This window comes from Anarrhichthys ocellatus, unplaced genomic scaffold (genome assembly GCF_004355925.1).
Source record: "Anarrhichthys ocellatus isolate YVR2014 unplaced genomic scaffold, GSC_Weel_1.0 scaffold39, whole genome shotgun sequence".
Taxonomy (NCBI): Eukaryota; Metazoa; Chordata; class Actinopteri; order Perciformes; family Anarhichadidae; genus Anarrhichthys; species Anarrhichthys ocellatus.
The window spans coordinates 1,812,626-1,838,984 of NW_022280069.1; the positions used below are offsets into that span (position 1 = coordinate 1,812,626).

Genomic DNA, 26,359 nt, shown 5'->3' on the forward strand with positions numbered 1-26,359 from the left:
AAACGTCTTTGTTACCTGACACAAACCAGGAAAAATCAAGTTTATTCACTATAACATTTGTGAGTTAAATGGAATAAAACCTGGCTGAGTTTTTTGTCTTGAGCGTAAAATAAACACCGATTTTAAACAGGGGACTATTAGGCCTCGTATGGCTTTTACACCAAAGCTGTCATTTTATTTAATAGTAAGATATATGTCTGGCAATTCACCAGTAAAGTGGTGTGTGGAGGTATGAACTGAAATTAGATGACAGAAGAGTGTAATTATAAACACATCACATATTAGGAGTCATCTAATGGGAAGAGTAAAGGCTGCAAACTGGATCTATTGTGTGTTTTTTTCTTAAACATAACTGCCTTGTGGTTGTGTGACAAAGTGTGGATGTGAACTCTGGTGTTAGAGACAGAATAAGTGTTTTAGTGCTTTGTGGGTGTTTGGCTGAGTGTTTGCACAGTTTCGCAGCGAGTGAGATCCCATTAACTTAAAATATTCCATGAAAGTTCTGCGACAGCACAGTGTTGTTTGAACTATAAGAGAATCGTTGAACAAAGTATTTAATTCATGCGTTGACTTTTCCCGCTACAGTTGGAGCTATTTCTTGGTTTGGGGACATTCAGCTCACCAGCCTTTAGTTTCTGCCTGGTGAACAGCCTGTGTTACACCAAAACAGACAAAGTATTTTTGTTTCAGTGCTGCAGGTATATCTGGTGAATTTGGATTAATGCGTCTAAATTTCAGAAACTACTCTGTCAAAAAAGAATGCAGATAAATGTCATCCACTGCCAACCTTCAGAGGTGTATCAATAGAATTTGCACAGGTTAAAATGTTAAAGTTACATTCCTGCACCTTCATGTTGCTTTTTGTGCTTCTTGCAGCATTTTACTGCCACCGAAAAGAAATCACCTCAATGAATGCAGAGTTTCAGTTCCTCTTTTTAAGGAAGCACTGCTGTCATCTACACAAGAGTGTGACTCTAATGCGTACATTACTGCATTTGCTGTGTTATGCCCCGTTGTGCAGGTCTCTCAGATTTTACATGAACTCATTCGTTGTGCAGACCACCTCGCTTTCGAATGCAGCGCACATGCACGAGCAGTGTGTGTGCGCGCGGTCCGGGAACGCGCGCGTGGAGGCGGTCCGGTTGCTGCTGCCTCAGTTTTTCTGTAATCGCTTTTCTGCCGCTGCCTACCTCCAGTTAAATAGCTAGGACACGGGAGCGAGCAGACCGTGTGAGGATATTACTTTTTTTTCCGGTTACCGTGGGATTATTACGACGCGGAATTGCAGCATCGACGGCCAGCCGCCAGGTAATATCGACACACGCCTTTAGTCGCCCCTCGTAGATACGCGAAAAGTAAGTAAATGTCCCGTGAAAAGTGTCGTTTTTTCCAGTGAAGACGGAGGAGGAGGAGGAGGAGGAGGAAAGAGGGGGGAGGTGGTGGTGGATGTGTGGGACGAGCCTCCCTTTGTGCCGAGGCAGGGTCACTGCACTCCAACGCGCAATGTGGACACAATGTGGACACTCCACAAACGACGAGGATCCCCGCATACCCCCTCCCCTACCCTCACCGCTCCACCGGCCCTGAACCGTCCTCCCATCAGCCCCGCACCGCCGTCGGCTGTTTCGGACTGAGTCCGACGGAAGAAACGCCTTCTTCTATGCGTATTTTCAATGACTTTAAAACAACCGAGGCCTGTTCAGCTTCTCCTCTTTTTGTTTTTTTTAATGAACCAGTCGTCGGTGACGCTAATGTAACACCCTACTTTCCTACCCCCCCTCTCCTCCCCCTCTCCCCACCGGCCTTGTAACGTTAGCTACGGTCGCTGTTTGTCGGACGGCTCGGTTTGACCCCATATTGTGCTTTTCATCCCCACAAATGTTGACCTACCCGGTTTGACCAAGCATTTTACAGTGATGTCCGATAAAACACACGGACATCTTAACTTGTCCCCGGTGGTATGTTGTCGGGGGTTTTATAACGTCTCTGCGTCGACCCCCGGCATCTCTAACGGCTACTGAACGCGTGTACATTTTAGCCGTTGGTGTCCCTATCAGTACCGCGAAAACGCCCCCCAGGGAAGGCGAGCTGTCCGCCGCTTCGTGCCTCATCGTTCGGATTAACTTCCCCACATTTCACGTATAGCTTGTACCGGTCAACAACATATTTATGTTAGCCGTGTCTTTGTCGTGTGTTAAAGGGTGGAGGGGGGCATGAATTAATGCTCGGTCTTCACGGATGATCTCCTCATTTTGTGAAGTGTCCTTTCTGATCCGTCACCGATGAGATGTGTGTGTTACTTTCCGATTAAATCAGCCCCCCCAAGGCTATAAAGAGCTTCTATATCCATGTATTTGCTCACACTGTTGACCTCAAACCACAATAAGTTGCAGTATTTGTTAAAGAAAGGGGAGAAGCAATATGCTCTGTTTTTATAAAGCTAGGCCAGTAAATCTACTCGCATAAATTCCTCCAAAACTATTAGCCAGTAATATATATATTACCTTTAATAGATCATTAGGGGACAGGCTTATTATTATATTCATTTCAACAAAGGACCTATGGGTCTGTAGGCTTTGACAAATGTCTTTATATCGCTTTAACTCTCATCCATGTCCAGCTGTACATCGACTTTAATTAAACCAATTTTAACCATGGTTTCCCCTCAAAAGTTACCCAGTTTGCTGAGGAAATTCCACATTATAACATCTTTATTGCCACTCTCTGCAAGTGGGAATCTGCTTGGCCCCCGTGCTCACAGGTTGTATGTTGTGCCTTTACTTTTTTCCAGGGCCCACGATGTCCAGCGAAGTGCAGAGACCGGACGACAGCCCCAGCACCAGCGGGGGCAGCTCGGATATCGAACAAAGGGAATCGGTACCCACCGAACATGAGCGAGAGCAAGCACAGCCCAAAAAGAAGGAGACCAAGATCTCGAGTAAAACCGCTGCTAAACTTTCAACTAGTGCCAAGAGGTAAGAAGAAACAAGCTGGCTCTAGAGAGCGGGTTGTTTGTTAAAGTAAAGGCCTCTCCCCTGCCCCGAGGGTGTGAAGTTAGAAAATAACGACTATAGTCTCACAGGCCTTGTCATTTCAAACATCCACGCTATTCACTGTGACACTAAACTCACAGAAAGGAGCTCGTTGATGTCACCCGAAAGAGATGTTCCCATTCCAGCCTGTCTCCTACACATTCCAGCCTGTCTCCTACACCTCCAAAGCTTACCTTAATACTTATTCCCCCCCCCCCCAAAAAAAAAGACTGGAGATGACAGGGTTATTATGCAACCGGCTGAGCAAAAGGGTTGTCTGAGGCCAGCCCGAGTCTTTCTTACAATAGCGACCGATGTTTCCAACATTTCCTTTTTGTATGTCTTCAGTTAAGAGTGAGTCTCCGCGAGGGCCTTCAGCTGTCGTCTGCAGTGTTTACGTTAACGACCTGCTCAGCAGCAGCGTCTGCACTCCGCTGCCCTTCACCGTCTGAATCATCATTTTGCACGGTTTATGTGACATTCTCACAGCGGCCGTGTTCACCCTCATGCTCGGTGCTCCTTTTTTAATTTTGTTTGTGCACCACAGACGATGACAAAGATTAACAAAACACTAAAACTAAAACTTGGCACGTTTTAGATTCTATTTATGCTTCATACGGATAGCAAATGAACTTGCATGGTGACGTTTAGAATACATGAGATACTGTGTCGCTGGGATAAAAAGCAACATTTACCTCCTCACAGGATCCAAACACTGACTTGGTGCTTGTACTGAGTCGTCCGTTCCTTCAGATTTTATCGTCCTCTGGAGATTTGCCCTCCCCACATCGATTTTTAACAATAACAATCCTTCTCTTCCAGGATTCAGAAAGAGCTCGCAGAAATAACACTAGACCCACCTCCAAACTGCAGGTAAGAAGATCTTTTCACAGCATTTTCTCTAATGACTCCTACGCCTGTGCGTACAGATGTTCCAGCTGTGGTGGATGTGGCAGGGACGGGCTTCTTTCAAGGCTTCTTGTGTCTAGAAAAAGGAAATTCCACGCTGCAGTGCACTCTCTTTTGTCTCCGCTCCCATAATGCTGTTGTTTGTGTTGTTTTGTTTGAGATGGTAATCTCGGGTGAATTAGAGAGACTGTAGCCTATTCTGGCATTGTTGTTGTTGTTGTTGTTGTTGTTGTTGTTGTTGCTGCTACTGCTGCATAATGCACGTTGTTGAAAGCACAGCCTGTTGGATCACAGTATTATGGTTGCTCTGAAATGGTGGAAAATGAGCAGCAGTGTGACTTTAAAAAGCCGTTTCGATTCTCGTGTGCCCCCCCCCACCCCCCCTCGTTCTGCTGGGGATTTACCACAGACAATGGTTATTGTGTGCTGCTGCCGCGGCTCGCAGCGCTTTGAGGAAGAGATATGGTCACGAACGAGTGGCCCACCGCAAGTACATCAGTCTCTCTTGACGTGACAAAAAGGCAAACACACAAAGTGACTCTCATTGATTATTAGCTGTTTTGTAATACAGCTCAACAATTACTCCCTGAACCAGCACACCGCTGCGAAATACAACTCGGATTGGTAATGTTGAGAAACCAGCAGAGAGACAGAAAAAAGCCAAAACCCCAGTGTTGCCGACTCTTTTTCAATGACGGTATCAAACATAGCAAGAAAGTCGGGAACACTGACAGCCAATCACTTCAGGCCCCCAAAGCCACTCTGCCAAAACTATCATTATGAATGTAAACAAAGAACAAGGATGTTGTCGGTACTCACAGCTGTTCTCAGACTCGGGTGACGTGCAATGAGTGAGGACAGGTAGGCCGTCCATTTGATTTATCGATCAGTGTCTTGATCTAATGAGACAAATATCACTTAACATGCTTTTGAAGAAGATTACCAACCCTAGCTTTAAGAAGAAGAAAAAATGGAGGCCGGTCTTTGCAAGATTGTGGATACTTTGTGGGAGAGATGCTGATTTCGGATCGGCCGCGTTGGTTCGCAGTCACCTGCTTAAAATGATGAAGGAAAACGTCTTTTGTATGACTCATCTGGCGATTTGGAATTACTTCACCCTGGACGGCCGTGTTTATTGCCTGAATTAATCCCCCCCGCTGGGTCTCATCAGAAGCCCACCGCCATTAACGATAAACATTGAGCTAACCTTTTCATTCCAGCTCACGGCCCCGTTTTTTTGTTATTGTACTGCGGGCTAAAAGAGATGTTGTGTTCCTCGAGGACTCTAATCTATTTCAATACAATCCCCCCCCCCTTCCTGCCACCCCATAAAAAAACTAGGTTGGCTCACATAGAGGATTTAGCTGGAGGACACGAGTAAGTCATTTGAAAGTAAAATAATCGCTAGTGGAAATTTCACAGTCGCCGTCTTAGTGGGGAACTAGTTGCCTGGGAAACAATTAAGCTTCTTCAAGATAATCCTCTTCGGTGTGTGTGTGTGTGTGTGTGTTCCCTTTCTGTACCCTCCAAAATTATACCAAAATCTAATAATCTGTTTTCTGTGATGCACCCAAATAGATTAGCCCTCTGTTAACAATGACAGGAGGAGGAGTAGGATGATGGGGGGGGGGGGGCGTCAAACATTCAATTTCCCATGCAAACGATCACAGACCCATTTACGTTCTCGCATGAAGGGGTTCGCGGTGGAGCCGGTGTCGTCATTTGTATGCCGCTCGCTCCCGGCCAGGTGAGCCTGAAAGGTTATTCATTTCTTCTCCCTGCGACAAATGGAGTCACAGACTGCCGGCCCCCCTTCAGGAGGCAGACGGAGAGAGAGTCGCGTTAAAGAGATTCACTTCGGCACATCTCGATAAACGCTGCGCTGGGATGAGAGGGGGGGGGGGTCTCTGCTGAGGAGCCCCGCTGACTCTGTCGACACTTAGAGAATCTGGCGTCTTCGTCACGTTAAAATCCGAAGTCTGCTTCCTAACATGTACAGCCTCTTCAGGTGTGTGTGTGTGTGTGTGTGTGTGTGTGTGTGTGTGTGTGTCTCCGCATAATGGAGAGCTCTGCTTTGTGTCCTTCGGTGAAGATGTGTCCTAGGAGCCAGAGTTTACCATTTAGCGCCTTGGAAGTGTCAAGGATCTATTTTGGTGAAACATCTGTGGCAGGAGGTTCCCTTTTGATAAGTCTAATAAAAAGCCCACCACTCGTCCTCTAACGTCCCTCTGAGGTTGTAAACTCTTCGGCTGCGTTTAGTATCACAAACTGTCGGTACAATAAATAACATGACGAGTCTTAACATTATTGCGTACAGTGCCATACAGTGTGACTGAAAGCGGTCTGTTTCTACTTTTAGTGCTTTGTCACAACTTGGAAAAAACGCAAGCAAGTATTTAGAATGTGTCTCTGAGCTTTATCTCACTCTTATCTCACTCTTTGCATCGTGTCAGCTCACTTGTCACCTTGGCAGGTAGTCGTGCATCAAAACCAACAGCAGCACGTTGACGCCCGACAGGATTTGACACGGCAATTATTCTCACTGTCAAGTATTTACACTTCCAAGTATATTGTACAGGCAGCTTGTGCTTTTATCTGAAAGGATCACTGTGTTTTTCTCCTGTGCTACACGTTATATTGCAGTAGTATTACTAAGAATACATTTTGGATTAGATGAGCTGAACGAGGAACATGACGGGTTCATTGGTGTTACCGAATCTCCTTTTTACACTGAATGCCTGACATCCTTAAATTAGGGCTGCATTAGGGCTGCAACTGACAATTATCTTCACAATCAATTGATCTGCTTCCTGAAGCACAAAGTGACATCCTGTAAGTGGCGGTTACGTCCGACCAACTGTCAGAAAACCCAAAGATATTAAATACAATGATACAAAACAGAGAGAAGCAGATAATCCTCACATTTTCAGAAGCTGAAATCAATGAATATTTGGCATTTTTTGCTAGATTAAATGACTAAAACGATAATGAGAATCGTTGGGTTTGATCTTTAGCTGAATTATTTAAAATCAGTCCAGGACCACTGCTGGTGATTCTTAAACGGCCTTATCTCGCATTTCTACCTGAATCAAATTCCGTGTGTGATACGCTCCTGTCATTTGTAAATACTCCTCTCTGCCTCTCCGTTCATATTTCCATACTTATCTCTTCCATCTTGTTGCTTTGTGCTGCCGCTGTTGTATGACAGCAATAGTTGCATTTGTTATTGCGACGCTGCAACTCTTGTGACTTGTTACTATTCCTTCCTTGTGCTGTTCATCCACCGACACCAGGGCTTCAAGCACAAATCCAAACAAAAACACTTTTTGACGTGGTTAAAACAGCAGCTACTGGTGTTTTTGTACCTTTTGGTTCCGGACCACTGTGCTGTTTGATGTGTTTATCTTCTTCTCACAGATGGCTAAAACAGATACTTTTATTACAGCCACAACGGAGTGATGGCTGAGCAATGTTCAGCCGTCTGAAACATAATGCTACATGTCAGGTTTCAACCCATCCGGATTCAAAGATTCCCTTTTTCTTATAAGCTGCCATTGTTCGGCAATCACAGTAGAATAATCCATCGCAGAAGAGGCAGAGACACCGATTTCTCATCCCGAGGCGGCTCAAATAGATTAAGTGCAACACAGCCCCGACCCATGGTGCATTTTGGGTTATAAGCCCCCCCCTCCCCCCCTCCTCTGTCAAGATTGTCACAAGTCGTTCTGGGAAATGTAAGAAGCCGCTAACTGAAGTGGAAGTAGATAAGGTTGCCGGAGTGTTGAAAGTAATTTACAAAACTTAATTACAGAATAGCTCCTGTAATGCTTTGGACATTATTAACGGAGAACGCTTTAACAGAATATACATTAATACACTGGATCTTTATTTAAGACATTGCACCATAAGCTAAGCCCCAACCCCCTTAAGGCTCTTGCGCATGAAGTCCGTTTTTTCCGTCCAAAATTGTTGCACATTTAAAATAAATAAACACAACCTCTTTGTGGTTTCAATCATGTTTGCACATCAACTCTGAAACCTTTCATCTGTCATCTAAGTTTTTGGAACAGGTTTGATTTTCTGTGTTGTAGAGAGCCTTTAGAGAGCTGTTTGATCCCTCAGAGACACCGTATATGCAAACATCATCATCCAAAATGTCATCTGATGAGCTGATTCACTGTACGACAAAGTAAAGAATACAGAGATGAAGCATTTAAAGGTAGATGTACAAAAGATAAGAAGTTAAAGTCCATTATCCTTTTAATCTTGTATAATAGAGGGAAAATAATCAGACTCAGTGAGCTGGATTTCTGTGTGTAACAATTTTTACTGGATGACCGATTAAAAGGAAAAATAGGGACCTGGTGTGCAAAGGCCTCTGCTTTTGTAAGCGACAAAAATAGCATCCCGGTTCTCGCTGGTGAGCGTCAATTTCTGCCAGTTGGGATGACTCACAGGCTGTAGATCGCCGGCTAATTAAACCAGCGTTCGCTCCGTGAGGTGGTTGAAAACGCCGTCTCTGACTTTGTTAATGCCTCCACTGGACTCTTTTTGAGTCTTGCTTCAAGGGTTTTGCACTGTAATGCATCAGCATTGTTCTGGTCCTGCAATGTAGAGCTAGTTTTAAGCAAACTGTCAATTCTTTGTAATGTCCGCCACTTTTGATTACAGCTTCAGCTGACCTCAACCGTCGCTCCTCCTTTTTTAGCACAGCTGCAATGTATGGCCGGTCCTTGGAACAAATAGCCTTCTCTGGTCCTTGAATGTTCCTGGTGTGACGTAATGCCCCCATGATGATGACATGCGAGCTGCAGGGAACGGCCTTTTCTCGAAACACACACACACACACACACGTACACACAGCTGGTCACCACGACATGAATATGTATCTCCTTTATCATCAGAAGATGAGGCTCTCTGTATTGTAGGTTCTGACCTCTTAATTCTGGGATGGTCTTAGTGTCTGTATGGCTGCCTGTTAGTTTGTGCCAGGCCTCTGGGGAATTCTGCCAGTGACACACCCAGCATCATTTTTCACAGCTTTACAATTAAGCACAGCAGGGGGGGGGGGGGGGTATCAATATTAAGGGGGGGGGGGGGGGGGATGAGGACCGGAGGCAAGGGGAGGGGGAGGAGCTGCAGGAATACCTCCTGGTTGTTGTGCATTAATGTTTCCGTGTTGGATCTTTTGCAATGTGACGGCAATTTGAAGCGGGAAACAAGCAAATGCTTTTTTGAGGACGGCTTCATTTGACCTCGGAAGAATCGACCCTAATCGATGTCTTGTTCCATAATCACCACCTTTATACATATTGATGAGTTCTATGCACCCATCTGTGTCTGACGCTGGCTTGTTCCTGACCTTTTCAGTGAAGGTCTTGTTCATCGACTGCAGAAAGCTAAAGACCTTCATGAAGACAACCGCTTCAGAATCGCTTTGTTCACCGAGCAGAATGAATAAAAACGGGCTCTTCTTGGAGACGTTTGTGCTGAAGCACATCAGACATTTGCATCGGCACAAGGCGGGGTCAGAGACTAATGTTTGGTCAAAATCAACCTTCGGCGTTGATGAAATGCTTTTGAGATAAAGAACGAGCCAATACTAAATGTAAATATGGTTTTGTTGAGTTGTCTTAAATACAGAAGCAAACAACGTCTTTGAAAGTTTGAAAAGCAAGTATAACCAAAGTAAATCACGAGTAATCACATTTACAGTAAATGTATTCTATCTTAGATAAATAAGAGACCATAAGACAGGAAGAAATGTGCTATCTGGAAAGAAAACATCACATCTAAAGATAAATATAGAAGTGTTGTAGCTGCTCCAGGAGCAGAAGGACATTATAGTACAGATGGACTTACCAGACCGGGTTCTGCTGGTTTGTTATGGCCACCGTTCTCTTACCTATCTGCCACAAAATCATTTCCTTCCCGAGCAAACCGCTCCTTCCTCATTTATTTTCTCCTCACACAAAGTTTAGAGTGTGGGGGGAAGAAATGAATGTGCTCCTATAGAGCGACGGTAGCAGCGTACGCCGGGGCCCCGAGTTTAATTTATCCTTAATGTTTTCCACTGCGGCACTTGTTTGACAGCGAAAACGCGGCCCGCCGTGATTCACGCGTATCATTTCAATTCTCAATGTCCTCGTTTGTGAGTTGGTTTTTCTGGCAAACATTTGTCCAGAATGTTATGAACAGGTTCGACGGTGGACAAAGACAGCAGTTTGAGGGGGCGACTGATGGGAAATCTGACACGAAAGCAAACAGGGGAATCTTTTTGGCTGGCGAGGAACCACAGATGCGTATGAGTAAACGGTTTGCGTCAGAGCCCGTTTACCGCTGTGAGAGCCTGATGGATGTCCCCCTGAAGTCACAGATCAGTGCTCCTGCCAAGACGCTTTAAAGTGTCTTAATGATATTTGCAGGCCGAGGGGGACGAACTGTTAACACTCCTCTGGGTGCAACTGGTGAAAGTGACTAATAACCGGTGGATAACATCTCTTAGAATGTTCTTTTCTCTGTGCTGATTTGTTTTACATTTCTCTACCTGCTAACCTGAGAGCTGACGTGGTGTCGAGGGAACAGAACCAACGCACGATCAGACTCTGCTTGTTCTGATCGCTGACCTTTTCGGTAATAAGTCCGTTCCCTCGGCCGCCCAGAGCGCTCTAGTGGAGGGAGGCTGAAGAGGGTCTCTAATTATGGCTGAAGAAACTTCGGCGCAGGCCTGTGAAATTAAAAAATATCAGCATCATACTCTCGACTAAATTAGTTTCTAAATTGCAAGAGGCTGCAGTTTCGTCTCTGAGGCAAATTTTTTTTTTGGCAGTTTCCTTTCCTGAAGCGGTGTTCCTGTGAATCCCTGGACTGCTGCACCGATTTACATGTCAGCATAAATTCTACCTCGTTTTATTCATGCTAAAGCAAATGTTTATAATTACCCCTCGAAGATCACACACACACACACACACACACACTGAGATTGTTTAGAAAAGGCTACTTTCCGCATCAATTGTGATTAATATCAGACCGTGTGCTCTTAAAACCTTTTATTTTCTGCCAAATTGCGCAACTTTGCTTCGAGGGTCATGCGGTCCTCATTAATGGAACAAAAGCTTTTTATTTCTCTCTACGTTGCTGTGTCATCCCTTCACCCCCGAGCACACGCTACAGCGATATTTCTTCTGACTCACGATGCCGTTTCCTTCATGCAAAGCCTGTGTGTGTTTTTGTTATTGTACAGATATCCCCTGCATTATTCATCTCGAGCCAGAGGCAAACATTTGCGCTGCATCAGACTCCGGCTGCGGGGAAGAAAAAAGAAAGAGAGAGAAAAAAAAATGCTTACCGCGGCAAAACCTCTGCCGTACCTCAGACGCATCGGGCTGAATTCAAACGGAAGGCTGAGGAAAATACACAGATCCCCTGCTTCACTTACAGCTCAGTTAATGTGACTTTAAACCTCAGCGGGGACAAACTTCCTGAGTGAAAGGCCGGTTCTTCAAACCCTCTCTTTAGAAGTCCACTTCCTCAATTCAATACCAGCTGAGGTTTAGATTGAATCGAGGTTTCCCTCCTGTGAGAATACAATTGTGTTCTTCCCTTTCGACTTGGAAAGCACGCAACCTACTCAACCATCTCTCCCCCCCCCCCTCCCCATCCCCCTCCTGTTGTTGCCGGATAGACCGTCCGGTCAGTAATTGCATATTTCATTGGACGCATGAACAATAAAAGGCTTGATTAAAAAACAAACCATGTCATTTGAGACAATGAAGACAAGAGCACAGAGGAAGGAGGCGTCACCTCGGACCGTTGAGCTGCACAGTAATTGGTCTTGGGGCTCTTTTGCAGTCGGGGGGGGGGGGGGGGGGGAAGAGGATTGCTTCATTAAAGTTCCTCTTCTGATAACAGCAGCCGCCACGCTGATAGAAAAGAAGATCTTAACTGAGCGACGGTGCCATTAGGAGGAAAAACTGCCCGTGGGGAAACGAGCCGGATAGCAAATAATGCAGATAATGGCTTTATTTGTGCGCGGCGGTATTCACAAGCTCCAAAACACACGGATTCACATTCAATTACTGGTTTTCTCTCCTGTTTTATTCATCAGCCCCTCGGAGCAGCTCTATTTACCTGCTCCCGTAAACAGCTCGCCGTGTGACTCGCTGTCTAGTGTTTTTACCAGGAACATTTGCTGTTCTGACCTTTTACGTTGAAGTGATATTCCACCGATCTGATCTTTTGAATGCAACCCAATCTTGGTGTATCAAACAAACCCCCTCTTTAGGCGGCTGTTAAACAGTGTTTCACAGAACAGCTGTGGGCAGAGTGGATTCATGTCGGCTGCAATGGATTCCTACACGCATCAGTTTTTATGGTGTCCTGCAACATGCTCTGTATGTTCAAACATAGTCATATTTTCACAGAAATATGACTAATACACTGATTTCCACGAGTTGCATCTTTTACAGCGGCTGATATTTTCCATAGAAGCTAAATAAAACCAGCATCAGCTGCAAAGCGTGGCAGCAAAATCATTGTTTGACAGTTTTCAGAGGAAGAGGTTTTATTTTGCTTTATAAGTGAAATGTCACCAACGCCACCAGAACTCCTCACATGCCTGTAGGTTAGATGATTAGTTTGATATAAAGAAAATAGCATCCTCTGTATATTCTTGACCTGTGGATGATGATTAACTGTTGCTCGTGCGTCCAGTCTCGCACTAACAACACTGGTCTCTGAGGTCTTACCAGTGGACTCATTAAAGGAACCTCACACATAACTGACATAGATGTCAAAGGACAAGTCAGAATAACACAATACAGCCTCGGGGCACATTTCTAAATGAAAGTTTCTGTTTGACTCGTTTACTACCGCACACACTCATTTTATCTTCACATGACTGTTTGTTCCCGCTAGGTTTGGCATTCTTTATCAGTGGTTGCTTCCAGTTTTGTCTTTCTCAGAGATTATTCTGGTTTGTCGTTGCAGCGTCCAAAATGTAGTTTCGTCTTCTTTTTTTTACCTCCCTGTAAATATGATCAGAGGAGATTGATTTACCTGATGCATTCCCCTGTGAGTGGTACAGTCCTATCTCATGACTACATCTCATCATCTTAACCCGAGCTCTGATGTCTGTGGAAATTGGCTCTGGGTGACGAGATAGAGTTGGCGGTTTTTTTCAGTAGATTAGCCCACAAGATAAAGGTTATCTTTTTTTTTTTTTTTTTGCCGATCGCCCTGTCTATGAAATAAGGCTCTGAGGATGATTAAATGGGCACCCTGGTCTCACATACCGCACTGTATCGTGAGGAGGAAAGGTCATTCAATATATATGGAAATTATTACTGCTGTCTTTATTACGGGGGCACAGCTTGGATAGTTTTCAGGAACAGGGAATGAAAGGTAAAAATGCGGTAAAGTGTTCCTTTATGTTTGAAGAAGAAACCGTTTTTTTAATCCTCCTCTGAAAGCTGTCTCGGTCCAATCTTCCTCAGCCTCGTGTGCACCGACGACTCTTTGTCGAGGTGAACCACAGAGCAAGGTCAGCGTGCGATGCAATTACTCCCTCACAGCTTCCACAAACACAACACTCCTCTCTGACTGAGTCGTGGTGCTGATGCTACATTTAGTGAAAGATAGGGCTGCACGAAACATATAATCACCATTACTTTCATCATGATTTATCTCGATGAGTCACTGATTTTGTTGAGCTTTCACATCTAAATCGAATAAATAAACGTCCATGATGTGCTGTGCTGTAAAGACCTCATTCACAGAGACTCCTAGAAGCAAAAAAAAATTGTAAGAAAACCTTTCACCCTCAAATTAAATCAACAGAGCACTGCTTTCAAGTTGTGCTACATCCCTGCTCATTAACACATTGCCTGAGACTTAGAATACAGGTTCCTCTACACATGAGTTTATTCATTTTTGTGTTGCCTGTATGCTCTGCGGTACATTACTCTTCTACTCCAGGAATCTCCAGAGGCCCCACGATACATTATGGCAATACTTAAGTCACAATATGCAATGTAGGCTATTCGTGATTAACTGTGCAGCTCTAGTGAAGGATCAGGACTGTTGTTTCTATTATAAATATAATACTCACAGGATGATTGAATGTAAAGAAAACCACTATATGGGTGCTCCGTTATGGAGGAAGCAGCCCAGCTGTCTAAAGTGGATTCCTACTATGAGTGTAATCTCCGAGGACAAGGCGGTGGCAAGACTCTCGCGGACACCCGGACCCCTGGAACAAATGACCCAAATACCCAGTGAATCAAGGCATTTGGCTGACGGTGCACTGCAGAAGTAGCGCTACTTACACAGAGAGACGAGTATTATTGCAGCGTCCAAAACAAAGCCCAGAAGCAGCACTGTTACACCAGTTCACGTCACGCGTTTGTGCCGAGCGGATTCGTCTGAGAGGAGAAAAAAGACTTGAAATATTTATCCGACTGTCTTTTTGTTTAGATTACCGTGTGTTTGTTCTCCTTAATGCCTCCATCGACTTCACATTGATTCAGTGAGCAGACATAAGGCTGAGGCATGAGGTTGCCCTTGCAGAATAAAAATTCATACAACGCCTTGATTACCCAATGATTGCTGTGAATTGGATATGTCTGTTGCAGAGCAGCATATCCTGCATCGCTATTAACCAGGGTCAAGGAGTCATCGGCTACTTAACTTCCATCACCAAGCGTGCATTAATTAACGCCTGGCGAGCGGCATCTCGTGCAAACACTCTCACTGATGCTGCGGATTGAGTCGAATCGAGTTTCTTTGCGACGTCCACGCCGCTCGCCTTTTCCCAAAAACGTAATGGCCGAGCGAGCGCCTGTCAGATGCTGAAAGAGCTGCAACAAAGCGCTGCAGGAACGGTGGTGGTGGGGGGGGGGGGTCTCCGAGCAACCGCCAGCGGTGGCATGCACATTCTGCTATTGACTTAGCCTTTATCCACGGCCCCTTGTGTGGTTGTCAGATCCCCGACAGCACTCTCGCCTCCGAGCGGGGACCTCTGCCATGACCGCTCATCTCTTATCTTTTCCACCGCGTCTGAGCTATTATCAAGGCCGCAAAATCATCAGCCTTTTGAAGGAAGTGAGCATGTGCTTTTTATGGGATACATTTGGAAATGGAATAGTCGTCCGTCTCTTTCAGCACGGCCTCAAGGAGGCTTGTGAATAGTTGTGGCGGTAATGGAAGTGTTGCCTTGAGCACAGAAGGAGGAGATTGCCTTGAGCGAGGAAAAAATAGGCCTTTTCTGTGAGTTTCTGTCAATAGCACGGGAAATGTATAAAGTAATGTCTGAAGAGCTGGAGAGGGATCACGACCAATTCAGTTGATGTTTCTATCAGGATCACGCTGCACGATTACAAGCCAAGCAGGACTCGCTTGAAATGAACTAGTTTGTGCAACACGTCGCCCGATTACGTCTGAGGTGTTTATAGCTGCTCTGAACGGCCTCGCTCAAAGACTTTCAGACAATCTTTCCTCCGAGGCATTCATAGTGTGGCGCTCTTTTAAAAATTGCCGAAAGTAATTTTGTGAAGAATGGAATGAAGAGAGTTTAATCTTTGCCTACTCTCTGGCCTCCACACACCTGGTCGATCACTGCCCGCAGTCTGATTGAAGCGTCGTCTTAGCGAGCATTCGGACCGAACAACGTGAGTGGCTGCGTTGGTGTAGGTGTGTTGCTTCAGGTCCAGGTGACGCATGAAAGATCAATCAGGAAGACCAGTTTAGGGATCAACTTTATTGCCGAAACAGCCCTGTGTTTTTCACCTTTACACCAGGCAGCAACCTCCAGTTCTGAAAAGTGAAGCCAATGAGGAAGTGCCTTTGACCTGTATCCTCTGTAATGTCCAACAGGGGGCGACTCCTCTGGTTGTATAGAAGTCTATGAGAAAATGACTCTACTTCTCTCTTGATTTATTACCTCAGTAAACATTGTAAACATGAGTTTATGGTCTCAATCTCTAGTTTCAAGTCTTCTTCAATACAGCATGATGTTCATTTAGTAAATTATGTTTTCAGTTCATGAAAGTTAATTGTAATATTTTGGTCGCCTAAAAATGTCTTAATCAGCATTCGGGTGTACTTAGCTCCACCCTCTCGTGTCACTTCTGGTTGCAAAAAGATCAAGATGGCGACGGACAGAATCAAGGCTTCCGAACCACAGGGCACAAACCAATGCATGACGTCACGGTGACTACGTCCACCTCTTATATACAGTCGATGATTTAGACAACTGTAAATCTACTGTTCGCATTGAAATAAATGGGCTGAATGCAGCTTTAGACCGTTAACAGACCGATGGGATCTCAAGTAGATTTTTAAGATTTGGGTATTTGTGACCACATGAAAAGTAGTCCCATCTACGGCTCTTTCATAGGCTCCAGATCTAAAGAGATCCATTTGCATCCAACTGCAGACGCACAATAAATAAAGAGGCAATCGAACAGATTAATCAATTAGTCAAAGAACTTCTGTTACTTACTTGAATTTCTTCAGTCAAGGACGGCCCTTCAAGTCAGTAATTTATTGAACACATTTATTTTGGCAACCTGACAGCCTCCTGTCAAAACTCATCCCATCTGAGGCATGATGGAAATATTGAATCCCTCTGCTCCAATTTAACTTCACTTAAATACAACAGAAGAATGTAGGAACAGCTGAACATGACCACCAATGAACTGCGGTTGGCCCTCACTTTATATTGTTGTGACAGGCTTTCCGAGCACAAGTAACTGTTGGCTATCAGATGTCAACATCTGTCTCTGGGAGCCTATGAAAATCCTTGTATTTAGGGGTCATTTCCTGCAGTCGGTTCAGATAGCGCTCTCTGTCCGACCAAAGATGCAACACAGTTAGTTTTAAGAGAGAGAGACAAGTAAAACCAACGTTGTTTGATGTTCTTTAACACCGGTTTTTGACAGCGAGCACCCTCCATGTTTATCTTGCAAGTTCTCAATCACTGCAGTTTAAGTAGTAGGTTTACAAAGACGAGTACTCCGTATGGGTCTCCTTCTTACGGACCAACACTGCCCGGCATGCTCCCTTATCATTCTTTGCTTTTGTCATTTCATTTTCACAAAATAAAAGATTTTCTTTGTGCCTTGAAACAACACGGGTCCAGATTGGCGACGTCGCTATCGACATTGAAAATAATTCCCCAGAGAAGCAGTAATGATAATCAGCTCATTAAAGAAGGCTTAATAGAGGGGCAGCGTGTGTGAAAGAGTGGCAAAGTAGATTAGTTTGAATTTGCATGTGTTGATGCTGAAGGAGGAAAGGAAATGTCTTTATTTCTATTTGAGGAGAACGATGTGTTTCTTCAAGGACGCGCTTGGAGCCAGACACCGCTTTTAACAGTTTGCTGTCTGAGGTTGTTACACAGGAAATCTCTGAGATTATTGGTTTTTGTGTGTGTGTGTGTGTCTGTGTGTGTGTGTGTGTGTCTGTGTCTGTGTGTCTGTGTGTGTGTCGGGCTGTTTACATGTGCCAGAAAGCTAAGGGTTGGCGTTAAACACCATCCCAGGTAATTGCATGAAACCGGAGGGATTGTTCGTCGTCCCGGGCTTTGTGATCTGGACATTGTCCCGGTCTCCTCCTGGCTCCGTGCCAGCTCGGGGTCTTACCACAAACAACAGTGGGGGAGGGGAAGGGAGCGCTTAATATGGAAATAGCATTAATTACTGAGCCTAAACAACAGATGTGACCCTCGGCATTAAATACTCATCTCACGAATGAAGACGGGCTGGAATATGAAATCATGTTGCGTCGCTTGGCCTGTAAATATCTCTTTGGTTTTACTGAGTTCTACTGGTTCACTGGTGTGTGTGTGTGTGTGTGTGTGTGTGTGTGTGTGTGTGTGCGTGTGCGTGTGTGTGTTTGCTTCAACTCAGCTCCCAGTAGCAAGTAATCTAATCTTCCAATCAACATTTTGAAAGATAATCTAAATCCTACTAAAATCGCCCTGAACTGAAAACTCCTCAAACCCCCACGCCAAATCTCTGTCATTAACTTGTCAGAAACCCCTAACCCCCCCCCCCCCCCCAAATGTCCGTCAGCCCGCTGGCAGTTTGTAACACCAGGCTGTTGAGTCCAACGCGGCGATTAACATATTAACACGTCTTTTGTTTCAATTTCTCCAGCGCCGGCCCCAAAGGAGACAACATCTACGAGTGGAGGTCGACCATCCTGGGACCCCCGGGCTCCGTGTACGAGGGGGGCGTCTTCTTCCTGGACATCGCCTTCACCCCCGACTACCCCTTCAAACCCCCCAAGGTCAGCAGCCAGCAGACACAACTGTTACATTATTTTGAATGTTTGAGTGAGCCGACACTATCTGGAGAGAATGAAAACGTATTAAGAAGAGCTCGGTGTGGGAGGATCCCTCAGAGAAACATTAGTATTCATATGGAGTCACGTCTCTGGCCGCCTGATGAATTATTCCAAAACTCGCATATTATATATAACTTAGTCCTTTTATATTAAACAATATTCATAATTGAGGACCAGTTGCTGAAACTAGCAGCGGTCACACACTCTGCTGATGTGATATTAGTGTTATCAGCACAGACTCATCATCTTACTTTATATAGAGCCTGGTCATCGTGCCCGGTGTTTACTGGTTTAAGCCTGCAGCCACAAACTGAAGATGAAGTCATGACTCAGGGCCTTCTGCTCATTTATTTACGGGTTCACGCACCTGTTCACTAAATCATGTAAGTTCTGGTCCGGGCATGATGAGACATCTCTTTCCAATTATCACACAAAGAAGCCTTGATGCAAGTTTTAAAATGAGAGAGAGAGAGAGAGAGGGAGAGAGAGAGAGGGAGAGGGAGAGGGAGAGAGCAAATAAGCATTAAAACTAAACCAAACCCAAGAAACTTTTATTTGTTTTATGGTCATCGTCACAGATATACGTCTCAGCTACACTCGGGTACTAGTTCAGATATGTGCTGCTGAAGTCACAGCCGATGTCGTGGTAGTCGTTCAGGATCCGCACTGCAGCTCTTCGTGCACTCTTTTGCAGCTCGGTTTGCACTTTGATGAGGAATCGTCGTGATTTTGAGCTCAAATCCTGACCTGTTGGTTCTGTGTCCGCTGAGCACTTTGAGGGTGTTGAGTGGATGACACGCAGACTGTCGGGGCCAGTCGCCCTTTAGTGTTTCAGTGCACCCTATCCCCCTTTCACTTGGCCTTCATTTTCTGCCTCCCCCCCTCTCTCTCTGTTATGGAAACCCCTCCCCATGCTCGCTCGCCCTCTCCTCTCGCTCTTTGTGCTGTGTAACCACCAGCTCTGTGTTTGACAGCAGACTCAAACAAATCCACAGGCTCCGGCCCAGCTTTCTGTTGCCAGAGGGACTTGAGTGTTTCCGCCCCCCCCCCCTCTCCAATACCTCCTACCCCTCCGATACACTGAACTGCAGCCAAACCCCTCCCCACACACACACACACACACACACACACACACACACAAAGCCTTCGGCCTGTAGCTGCCACACACTCTCTCGCTACAGAAACGCTCCAGTGAAGCTCAGTTGCTGAGTGCTCTCAGACCCCAGGCTCGGGAGTTTTAGATCCAGAATCCGACTCTCCTTTTTTAGCTCCTCTAAAAGAGAAACAAGAGCTGACAAGTTCGCCAGGTGGATGCGTCTCTGCTTCTGAACTCGGGCCAGGAGAGGAGCTCTGGATCTGCGGAGGCGGAGCGGTCGGTTATTTATAACGTCCTGCCCTTGTGTGATTTTTGGGAATGCCAAGGCTCATTAGAGGTTTCCTCTGGTGGGTCAGGAGGGCCAGATGTTGGTGATTGGAGCGAGGGGGGGGGGGGGAAACAGTAGTGTCAAGTGTCAGAACCGAGCAGATGTCAGGCTCAACGTCTGAGCCGGGACGGACTACATGAACAGAGGAAGGTCGGTTGTTGAGAGGGGGGGGGAGCACAGTTTGAGCATAAATTCCTAAATTCATTAATTTAATACGAGACTGGTTCATCATCATTACCGTTGCTTCAAAAGCTCTGTTTTAGAAGATGGAAATTGTCATCACGCTTAATTTACTCTTTTTTTAATGTATTTTCTTTGCTTCTTATCATTTATTTTTTTAGTATTTTTTCTGATTAATGTTTGCTACGTCTTCTTTTTTATCTCCTTTCTTGTTGTTTGTCTTTCTTGAGGTCCGTTATTTAAATGTTTAAACCTGTGGCTTCATGAACACTTTGTCACGTTTCTTATTTTGATTTTCTGAAGTCTGAAGTGTTGAAATAATAAAACAGTACGTAACATTAGTCAACATGTGATGGGTCACTGTGTGCTTTGTGGAGGCTGTTTACTGTGATGAGTAAAGGGATGAATCAACACTTGGGTCCAATATTCAAGGTGGCAACAAAACTGTTGTGTTGTTTTGGTTTTACACCATGCTGCCCTCTGTTGGTCTGATTTATTAAGAATATCATGAGTATTGGTGGATACTAGATGGACTACATGCGGTTTGCAAGCCATAAAAATATATATATTTGTGGCTACATGCACATCCAGCAACAGAGACAAATGGTGTGAAGTGTCCCTCAGTGGAGCGATGGAGCGATCACACTGATGCTGATATACAGAAGTTAATGTGAATAAAGGAGAAGTGATGAGAGGCCCACAGCAGCCTTAACCTGTCCTCCATGTCTCACCTGTTATTACTGCGTTATAACAAGCTCCTCATCCTCACACACCAAATCATCTTCCTTCACTTAATCCACTGCAAACGGGCTCGTATTTGAGATTTTATCAGATCTGAACTCTGCAGGTCTCTGTGTTCATCCTGATGTTACGTAACAGGAGTGTTCACAAACATCTGTAGAGCCGTGGTTTCCCACTGTTGGTGGTGGCAGTTATGGAATTAATTAAAGTCCATTTCATTATTCTGTTATCATTCTCGGCTAATTCATTGTGTTAAAATGGCAACTACCTTTTATTTTAGTGGTTTCCTGGTGTTTATTGGAATATAATTGTTTGTAAATGATTAATGCAGCACAGAGTTCTCTTTCCTCTTGAAAGCAACGCTTCCCGTAAAGTGCTGACATTTTTTTTGTTATAAAGTCCGATTTTCTGTCTCTAAACTCCCAAACTGTTGTGTGTGTGCGTCCTCAGGTAACCTTCCGTACGAGGATCTATCACTGCAACATCAACAGTCAGGGGGTGATCTGTCTGGACATCCTGAAGGACAACTGGAGCCCCGCGCTCACCATCTCCAAGGTGCTGCTGTCCATCTGCTCCCTGCTCACAGACTGTAACCCAGGTGAGACTCTCTGACGTCTGTTTGATGCTTTTTATTAGTGAGAAGTCAGTAGTGGTTCTATGAATGCTTCTTACTCGAGGCCTAATAACAGTGTATTAAGCACCACAATCCATGACCAATTCAAACCCTCATTGATGCTCAGTGACAGATCGTTGGCACAGTTGTAAATAATAAAAGCACATGTCCACAGCAGAGGAGCCAGCTGCTGGCAGAGGAGATCCACAATAAGTGTTTAATGAAAACACGAACATGATCAAAGATATTGATGATTTGTTCTTGGCTTGAGAACAGAATGTCGTGCACTAGTGCATGCTGGGAAATGAGTTTACAAAGCAAGAATAAATGGGTCAGTGGCTTCACTTTTTAAAAGATGAACATCTTGTGAGAAGTGTTGAGTTCAATGTCATGAACGTGAGCACAAAGGAAGTACGGGGGAATAATCCTCTAAGACGGTTTTTAATGTTATTTCACCGTCTGTCTGCAGTCCTCGCTGCTCCTGATTGGGTTGTCTTTGCCTGTTTAATATGATTTACTGGTTATTGATGCAGCTGAATTTGAGATGGTGTAATCAAGTCTACTTGAAGGTCACCACACCATAATAAAATGAACGCTGCCCCCCCCCACACCCCTCAGGCCAAACTCTTTATAGTTTGCAACCAGCGTGAGTCTGGGAGATGGCTTAACGATCTGGAATGAAATAGAATTGCATTTATATCAATCACGGTTAGTCTGGAGGGGAATGTAAGAAATCACTCGTTTTTAAAATAAATGCTATTATAAACTGTACATTTAAAGAAGCTTTCCATAATGTGATATGTACTCCAATAACTATGTGGGTGTTGACGTTGGTCACCTGCATATTAATATTTAGATTTGTATAATATAAACCAGAACTCTACTCCTTGGCCTGTTCCAATAGATCCAATAGAAATGTGATCATGACTCATCTTCACCAGCACAAATGTTCACATAATCTAAACCGGAGAGGATGAAGACGTTTTTTGACTGTTGACGGTGGATCGTCCCGCCCAGCTGAGGTGATTATTGACGCTTCATGATTTTAAATATTCTCTCTCTGCCTTTTGTGCCTTTCAGCCGACCCTCTGGTGGGAAGCATCGCCACACAGTACCTGACCAACAGAACGGAGCATGACAGAATAGCCAAACAATGGACGAAGAGATACGCCACATAGACCACCGACCATCCCCTCCTGTACCTCCCTCACCCGTCACTGTACCTCTCTCTACCCCTCTCTCTCTCTCTCTCTCTCTCTCTCTCTCTCTCTCTCTCTCTCTCACCCTTAAGGCCTTCACACAACGGGGTGGGCGGGACCAACGAACGGCACGAAAATGCGATACTTGCAAATATTTCTCATCAAAACTAATTAGTTACAAGACTTTAAGTAAAAGGTTCTAATAGATTCACGCAGGCAGAGGACCAACTACCAGGATCCCATTGATCACTGATCCTATCGATCATTGATCATTGATCCTATCGATCATTGATCCTCTCGTCTGTCTGATCTGTCTGAACTGTTGCGCAGCCTAAACTACTGTAAGCTGTCTTTTTGAGTTTCCTTTTAGCGAAATGCTCTGAGTGAATTTGAGTTCCCTCTGGTAAAAACAATTAGTGTACTTACCTGGGGCTTTTATTGTGAAAAGTAAGAACGGAAGGAGTGGATCTGGTCTGTATTAGTCAAGGTTGAAAGGACTAATAAAGTTTGCCGTCTTGCATCGGACTATGGAGCCTCTGTGTTGTTTTTATAAGTAACTCAACCCGTTCCGCACAACCTGATCGGTTGATGCCTTTTATTTGCGTTGCGAAAGCTCCGAAAATCCATCTCGTTGAATATTTTTTGTGTTCTGTGTGGAAGTACTCAACAACTGTTTGGAAAAATATATATTTACGTGTGAATTAATCGCACACAAAAAAAAAAATAACCACCCCCGGTGTGTTAAGGCCTTTAGTCTGTCAAAGCACACTCACTAAGTGCAACAGTAAACCTGCCCTCCTATCACCTTCCTCCTCCTCTTCCTCCACCTCAACATTTTATCTACCTTTTCTGTGTTTAAAAAAAAAAAAAAAAAAAAAATCAATGAAGACAAAAAAATGTCCTTTTGTTCCTTGTTGACTTGAAAGCTTCTTTTTTATACAAAGAGTAGATTGGGATTTTTATTTTCCAATATCTGAATGTTGGAAGTATTGTATTGGAGAAAAAAACAAAAAAAACACAGAATATTATAAATATCATACGCATTGTCCTCCAGCTATACAGTATGTATTCTCATTTCTCTTAGTGGCACCTGGAACAAACATGCAGAATATTATGCTTTTACTTTTGATTTCCTCGTTTTTGTTTTTTTTGTATTTTGCCATCAATATGTTATCTGCATGGAACAGGAAGGTTTGCGTCAATGGATCCTTCATGCTTTTTAACTTCCTCTGATTTTGTTTGTACTGTATGTATTTTTTCAAAGGCTTTTGAGGCAGACCACAAAAGTATAGGTCTGCCTGTGAAAGAGGCAGGACTTGTATATTTACTGGCTACCCGCCACCTCTGCAATTGCAGAGTGGTTTGTTGTGCACTTGTATTACTGAAGACCCAATAAAACACACTGTGGTCGGCTTGTGAGGAAAAAACTGCTCGGCTCTGTCTGGGATTTTGTGTTTGACTGCAGCGTCAAATATTTACACTTCACTCACTGATCTTCATTCACTCAGTCACGGCTCACACACACACACCTGGTTGTTAAACTTACAGTCTGAAACATCGGCTCGATTACAATAAAAGTTGTTTTTTCTTCTATCGGATATCTGCTTTAGTTGGGTGTGGCTCATTATGACTCCTGCCCTATCGTGTTGCTTTTATTACCTCTATAAAGGAGGTGTGATGTGTTCGTGTCTTTGTGGATGTCACTGAAACACAAGAATGGATCTCCATGAAATTCTTCTCTTTTGGAAGACTGGCGGACTTAAATACAGACTGAGCACTTTCCCAGTGGGAGCTAACATTAGCAGAGTATGTTAGCACATCATTAACTAGTGTTAGTGCTTCTATGCTGCTTTTATTTTTAATGATTGTAACAGAGAGTAAAGAGCTACCCGGCTTTACAGGAACAATGTTGTTCCTTAATTTTATTATCTTCGTGTCGATCTCACTTTCGCACTGTGATCTGTAAACTTTAGCTTTTATCTTTATAACCTGCTTTTAATCAGTTTGACATCCTGGATATATCCTTCAAACTCATAACGTAGACCCTTCTGTGTGCTTCTCTCTGAAATGGCATGTGTGTTTTCCTGTTAGTCTCCTCACCATTTGGTTATCAAAGGCAACTTGTGTACGTTAAAGGCAGGGTTGGTCTTCAAAAACATTTTGGATATTGTTGAAATTGTCATTACACCCCGACATAAATCAATGAATCAAATGCTCTGACAAAAAAAGGGAAAATAATAATTAAATATATGTGGCTGTCGCAGGACACAAAATGACTACAAAGAGACACATTACTAAAAAAAAGACACAAAAATACTACAAACAGCCACAAAATCACTACGAAGAGACACAAAAATACTACAAACAGCCACAAAATCACTACGAAGAGACACAAAAATACTACAAACTGCAACAAAATGACTTCAAAGAAACACAAAATTACTACAAACAGCCACAAATGACCAAAAAGAGATACAAAAATACTCCATAAAGGCCACAACATGAGTACAAACTGTCGCAGAGCAGAAGCTGAAAAACAAGCTGCAGCAGAACAACGTCAGAGAGCTGTGGTTCTGGTATGAAACAGATCATAAGGTCTAAGGTCAAGACTAAAACAGACCGAGGGCAGCCTGGACTGAACCGATGAGGAGAACATGTTCTTAAATATGTTCAGCTCGGGGTCTCCTGCTGCTTCCTCCTCCCGCATCTCAGACTCTGCTCCCACAGAGCCTTCACTGTTCTCATGCAGAATATCAAACGGCTTCTCCTGGTTCGATTTATCATCATGTCTTTAATACAGAAAAATGTCGGTTCCTCTGCGGGTTCTTAAAGGTTGAGGTGATATAGCACCGCTGCCACACCAAGAACATTTAAACCATTGTATTGTTCTTTAGAGGTTCTCTTCTTTAAACTAAACTAAGCTGGAGAACCATAGAACTATTTAATGCTTCTGTATTTTTCTTTAGAGGTTCTCTTCTTTCAACTAAACTAAGCTGGAGAACCATATAGAACATTTTAAGCCCCTGTATTGTTCTTTAGAGGTTATACTGGTTCTCTGCTTTGTTTCAGTTTAGTTTACATTCCACCATTGAACTTTGGGAAAGTTATATTAAAAATATTAAAAACAGAAGGAACGGACCACTCGGACTCAACTCCTCACCCACAACATGTTTTGACTTCATAAATGAATCATACAAAAGCTTTTAAGCAAAGGACCAAGTCAGCTCTTGGTCTGTTTATACAGATTTGATGGTCCAGATACTGATGCAAAAAGCCTTACAAAAAAAACACTTCAGATTTTGGTGAAGGTTCTGATTGGCTGGTAGTTGGCTTGAATAATAAGATGGTCGTTAGTCTGCGAGAAAGTCAAACCGGCTGAAGCCTCTACGCCTGCATTAATGGGTGCTGAAATAATACCAGATATAAATTTACCAAAGACTTAAGGAAAGGATCAGGCTCGTGTTAATTAATTAGTGTTTGCTGGATCTTAAATTGTTCTTCCATGGCTCCTTGAGGAGTGTGGCCTTTGTGCAGGAGAATATCCTCAAATTTAACTCCACTGTGAACCGTGCATCTTAGGTTTCACTCAGCATTGCACAGTCTCAATGAAGTGTCGCAACAGACAAGGTGTAAGAAGGATTCTTCTTACTTTAAATTCAAACAAACTGAATGGGATGTGTGTGATTCAGGACTTAAATGGGGTTAAAGATGAGCACATGCTACTGTCACAATATTGACACAGCATCTGAGATCACCGTGTTCACCTTTTAAACCCACACATCCACCAGCAGGTAACAGGTGCATCGTGTTCTTTCGTGGCTCATTTAACTTCTGTAAGGCCCCGCTTACACCTAACAAATCTCTTACGAGGTAATTTATCAGTAATTGCACCAGATGCAGTTTTAATAGGGTTTT

The 26,359-nt window shown here is 44.0% G+C and overlaps 1 protein-coding gene across 1 annotated transcript; it reads left to right on the forward strand.

Annotated features, from left to right (window-relative positions):
• Window positions 1-1,121: 1,121 nt before the first annotated feature.
• On the forward strand, window positions 1,122-22,873 carry LOC116394366 (ubiquitin-conjugating enzyme E2 E2). The gene is made up of 6 exons (XM_031867412.1): window positions 1,122-1,308; window positions 2,792-2,975; window positions 3,855-3,905; window positions 18,098-18,230; window positions 21,083-21,230; window positions 22,326-22,873. The coding sequence occupies exons 2-6, from the start codon at window positions 2,800-2,802 to the stop codon at window positions 22,421-22,423; spliced, it is 606 nt and encodes a 201-aa protein (XP_031723272.1). The 5' UTR covers window positions 1,122-1,308; window positions 2,792-2,799; the 3' UTR covers window positions 22,424-22,873.
• Window positions 22,874-26,359: the final 3,486 nt, after the last annotated feature.

Bases quoted from the DNA above. Each gene is read 5' to 3' on its own strand.
- LOC116394366 (XM_031867412.1), top strand. From the start codon at position 2,800: ATGTCCAGCGAAGTGCAGAGACCGGACGACAGCCCCAGCACCAGCGGG. The intron at 2,976-3,854 runs GTAAGAAGAAAC...CTTCTCTTCCAG, and splicing joins CTTTCAACTAGTGCCAAGAG to GATTCAGAAAGAGCTCGCAG. The intron at 21,231-22,325 runs GTGAGACTCTCT...TGTGCCTTTCAG, and splicing joins GCTCACAGACTGTAACCCAG to CCGACCCTCTGGTGGGAAGC.